At 42.8% G+C, this 5000-nt stretch overlaps 2 protein-coding genes across 2 annotated transcripts in view; both read right to left on the bottom strand.

The window, feature by feature from the left end:
* glt8d2 (glycosyltransferase 8 domain containing 2) overlaps positions 1-992 on the bottom strand; it is a 14504-nt gene extending 13512 nt beyond the window's left edge. Inside the window, exon 1 of the mRNA XM_048234483.1 lies at positions 869-992. The gene's annotated coding sequence lies outside the window, so the exon portion shown is untranslated. The remainder of the gene's footprint in view (positions 1-868) is intronic.
* Positions 993-2552: 1560 nt separating this feature from the next.
* Positions 2553-5000, bottom strand: part of fbxo18 (F-box DNA helicase 1) — a 25403-nt gene continuing 22955 nt past the window's right edge. The window contains exons 18-21 of the mRNA XM_048234445.1: positions 3899-4012; positions 3625-3728; positions 3326-3460; positions 2553-2855 (exon numbers count right to left, since the gene is read on the bottom strand). Coding sequence (XP_048090402.1) covers positions 2679-2855; positions 3326-3460; positions 3625-3728; positions 3899-4012 — 530 coding nt within the window. The 3' untranslated portion in view covers positions 2553-2678. The remainder of the gene's footprint in view (positions 2856-3325; positions 3461-3624; positions 3729-3898; positions 4013-5000) is intronic.

Below are 5000 nucleotides of genomic sequence, written 5' to 3'. Positions count from 1 at the left end.
AAACGATGTGGTAACTTGTTTCGCTCGCCAGTGCTCGTAAAGTACCCGTTTGGAGACGCGCATTTACCCTCTTTTAATTTTTTCTTACAGTCGCGAGTCTTGTAAAAAAGGCACAGAGAATGATATGTCTGCCAACTACACCAGTTACGTTTTTCAAGTAAATATAGGACAACGTTTGGAACAGTCGTCACTTTACATGACGCAACTCCTAGTCGTCCCTTTACCATATAATCACTACAATAGACAAACGTTTAGTGGCCAGCGAGTGGCCATCGTTTGGTCATGTTTTGCCCTTTCCAGTAACCACCCACTCTACTTATAGTTCACTGCGTCTTGCAAGCAAAAGAACTGTGGATAAACAATTTGTTTAACTCATACAGCATCGTTACCACAAACACCGCGCCAAATCTGCTGAGGATTTCCCCGAGAGGACAATATGTTCAGCCCTGAATTTTAGCTCCATGCAGCATGACCCATTCTATTATTTTTGCAATTGGCAATGAATCATAACGTATGAGAAACATTCTTTATGAAGCGTATTATGAAGTGTTCTTTATGTTATGTAAAAGAAGAGAAAATAAAGTCCAGAAATTTCACAGACAGTAGTAAAAAGGCTATTCTACAAGCTAAACATGAACACAACGCAGCTGTGACCAAGAACACCTTTGCGCAACTTCCCTATCGCCTTTCAAAAGATTTTGAAATACGGTTGTGCATATTATATTATCATGATTCACATACACAAAGATTATCACACACACCGAACATTAATAGAGAGGGGTGTGTCTGCTCACTAGACAATTCGCAAAACTTAAAAGTTCGCACTTGAATTCACAGTGAAACGTATGGCAATTGACCAGTTACTCACCAAAAAGCTCGCCTTACGATAAAGTGACGGAGAGTGCCATTAATGTCATGCACAGGCACTATCAGATTATGAGACGAACCCCTATACTCCTGCAAGTCCAGCTGCAAGCCCCGTGTACCCTCCTCCGTCCCCCTCCCCTAAAGGAAGTGCTCTCCAGATGTGCCCGGTCCTGCGCGAGCTCCGGCATAATGGGCCCAGTTGAAGGAGTGCGCGCGACGCTCATTATCGCCCGACAGCGATCCTGTGTTTGGCACACGACCATTAATTTCTTCAACACGTCATAAAACTTCATATTTGGATTGAGACTACTCATTTTAATGCTCATTTCTTCAACACGTCATAAAACCGCTTTCGTTTAGACCATTTGTGAATTCAAAAAAAAAAAAAAAAAAGATATGAATACAGCATATTGTGCCTTTCAAGTTTCCAGCTGTTTTATTTTAAAGTGCGATGGCCCTGTTTACAGGTGTGTATGAGAGGGGCATGAGTTTTGAGCTCCTACCGCGGTATTACACACAATAGGACTTCAGTGTTTCAAACGGATTCCAACCCAAAAGGAGCCAACATCAGTCTAGTCCGTAAATCACAGTTTGTCTATTTACACACAAAATTATAAAAGAACCTATACAATATACATCAAACTCAAAGCAATATTAATAACATTAATGTTATTTTTGGCATGCATTTACAATTAAGTCTTAAAAATAGAAAATAAAATTTGACATAAAAAAATAACAAAAATACAGGCTTCTATACAAAAGGCACAGTCCAAGAATGATCCAACATAATACAGGACATAGTCGAGAGGACCAATTATAATCACCATCCATGGCAATGAATGGAAATCAGTAGTGTGTGTGTGTGTGTGTGTGTGTGTGTAATATTATCTGTTCTGTCTGGCCCATGCGTGTGTGAATAAGTGTGCAGTTATGGCTTCTGAAAGCTATGCATGCACAATATCTTTCAGGCCAAATTTTGTGTGTAACAATGTTTGCTTTAAATGAACAAACATAACCTTTCACAGGTTTATAAATAAATGAACAATTAAGAAAACTGTTTCACAAGTGTACAAATACACTAAATTACGTATCTGTGTTTATGCTTGTTCATCTTCATCTGTGTGTGCTGGGGGGCTTGTGTGTGTGTGTGTGTGTGGTGTGTGTGTGTGTGTGTGTGTGTGTGTGAAGAGTCTGTGTGTGAGTCTGTTTTGGTATGGGATCAGATTGTGTGTTTGCCTGCAAGTATGTGTAAGGAGGTTGTTTGTGTGTTGTGTTATGGTGATTGTGCTAGTCTTAATATGTGTGGAAACATTTGTATGTATGTATAGCTGTGAGTTTGTGTGTGTATTTGTGTGTGTGTGTGTGTGTATATTTCTTTGTGTGTGAGTGTGTGTGAGTCTGCATGTGTGTGTGTGTGTGTGTGTATTTCTGTGTGTGTGTGTGTGTGTGAGAGAGTGTATAACAGTGTGTGTGTGTGTGTGCGCGCGTGTGTGTCTGTATGTGTGTGTGTATTTCTGTGTGTGTGTGTGTGTGTGTGTGTGTGTATTTCTGTGTGTGTGTGTGTGTTTGTGTGTGTGTTGTGTGTATGTTTGTGTGTGTGTGTGTGTGTGTGTGTGTGTCTGCATTTCTGTGTGTGTGTGTGTGTGTGTGAGTGTATAACAGTGTGCGTGTGCATGTGTGTCTGTATGTGTGTGTGTGTATTTCTGTGTGTGTGTGTGTGTGTGTGTGTGTGTGTGTGTGTGTGTATGTATTTCTGTGTGTGTGTGTGTGAGTGTATAACAGCGTGTGTGAGTGTGTGTGTGTGAGTGTGTCTAGAGGAGGGCCACTAGCATGTCCACGTTAACGGGCACTAGCTGCTGCTCCTCCTCAGCTGCGCTGCTCTCCAGCTGCCACAGACGTTCCTGATGCTCCAGCAGAAAGGCCATGGGGCCCAAGCGCTTCTGCACACACTGGACACACACCGGCCCCTGCATGACCGCGTAGCTCAGCTGGAACACATACACACACGCACAGAGACACAGTATAAGTGTATATATACTCTTTTGATCCCGTGAGGGAAATTTGGTCTCTGCATTTATCCCAATCCGTGAATTAGTGAAACACAAACAGCACACAGTGTACACACACAGTGAGGTGAAGCACACACTAATCCCGGCGCAGTGAGCTGCCTGCATCAACAGCGGCGCCGGGGAGCAGTGAGGGGTTAGGTGCCTTGCTCAAGGGCACTTCATCCGTGCCTACTGGTCGGGGATCGAACCGGCAACCCTCCGGTTACAAGTCGAGAGTGCTAACCAGTAGGCCACGGCTGCCCCAAAAGAGACACACACACACACGAGATTAGATGCCGGTATATAACAAAATACGTGACAACACACGTAACACAGAGACAAACTGCCACACAGACTTTATACACTATGCTGTTCATTTGAAGCCCCCCCCCACACACACACACACTTACGTATTTGACAGGCAGTTTTCGCATGGCGAGGGGACACTGTGGGTTGAGCAGGTTTGGGCAGTTTCTGATGCAGCATGAGAGGGAGGGACTTTGCTGCTGAAGCACACTGGTCAACTCTGACCTCAGGAAGCACTCCTGTAGGAAGACAGGAAGTCACTCAGGCACAGCACTCACAGCTTGGTCTAAAACACAATACTAGAGAGAGAGAGAGAGAGAGAGAGAGAGAGAGAGAGAAAGAAAGAAAGAAAGAAAGAAAGAAAGAAAGAAAGAAAGAAAGAAAGAAAGAAAGCCTTGCTCACCCCAACCATGGTGAGGATGTTGCAGATGGTAGGGGAGATGGTCAAGTTCTTCTTGGCCCGAGTTACTGCCACATACATCAGGTTCCACTCATCACAGCCAGCTCCTATAGGATCACACAAACACACACACACACACACACATTTCTCCTGAAGCCACTAATGGGAAAGTGCAATGGAAGTGTGGTATTAAAATGGAATCCAGCAATGAGAGAGGGTGTGTGTGTGTGTGTGTGTGTGTGTGTGTGTGTGTGTGTGAGAGAGAGTGTGTTGGTACCTAGGAACATCCTAGGTTCGGGTCTTGCGTTCTGTATCTTTGCGAAGTCGTCAGTCACCATCACAGACTCAAACTCCAGTCCTTTGGCCTTGTGTACGGTCCCCACAATATAATCTGCACACAACAGCAGCCTCCATTAACATTTGTGAGTGTGTGTGCGTGTGTGAGAGTGTGTGTGAGTGTTCTCCACACCAAAATCATCAGGTATCTGAGTGTAATATCTTTTCAAATTTCTGCGTTGTGATAACAGTAGCATGCTTCATTCAGCTCAGCTTTCTGTTCCCCAATAGCCCCATTTATACTTTGAGCCGATATCAAGACTACCTTCACTGCAGCAGAAAGAGGCGTCGGCCCACCGTTATGCCTCTATAGCCCTATTACTCCGACCGGCTTAATGGGGAAGCCATTTCACCAATAGGGATCCTAATACGTACACCCATGCGGGATTAGGAAATCTGTATTCTACCAGAAGTGGGAGGAGTAACTTGACTTTTGCACTGTCACTTACGCTGCTTCCTGATTTCGCATTCATACATGAATCATGGCCTGAGTAATGTTTACTCATTAGTTCAATGTCAAGTTCAAGTTTATTTGTCATATGCTCAATATATCAAGGACATGAGTTTTTTTTATATATATATGAAGAGTTTGGTTCCGAAACGCTATATCCTCCATTTTAATGAATTTTCATAAAACATTTTTCCCCCATTTTGTTTTCTAAGTAATTTCAGTAGAACGGTAATTGGGTATTGTTAATTGTTATTTGATATATCTTTACTCAGTCAAAACACAACTGCAATTTGATTGATATTACCTGAAACACAAATAAATAGCATGACTTTCTAATGCTTTAAAAAACAGAGTATATAACATTTTGTAACTGAACTCTTTATATATATCTGTTATATCAGCTTTTTTCCACAAGCTGTCCTAAACATACATGTCCCATGAGCCTTAGCTTTTATGTATGTACAGTATGTATCGTCACCTTACATGCACGTAGTGGCCCCTGGTTTAGGCAGCCGACTCCTTCTATCCTCGTACTACTGCAACTGTGGCAGAAGAATCTCGCTGTACTGCAAAGTATATGCGACAATAAAAC

Source organism: Alosa alosa, chromosome 23, assembly GCF_017589495.1.
Source record: "Alosa alosa isolate M-15738 ecotype Scorff River chromosome 23, AALO_Geno_1.1, whole genome shotgun sequence".
Classification (NCBI taxonomy): domain Eukaryota; kingdom Metazoa; phylum Chordata; class Actinopteri; order Clupeiformes; family Clupeidae; genus Alosa; species Alosa alosa.
This window is presented reverse-complemented; position numbering and strand designations above follow the sequence as displayed.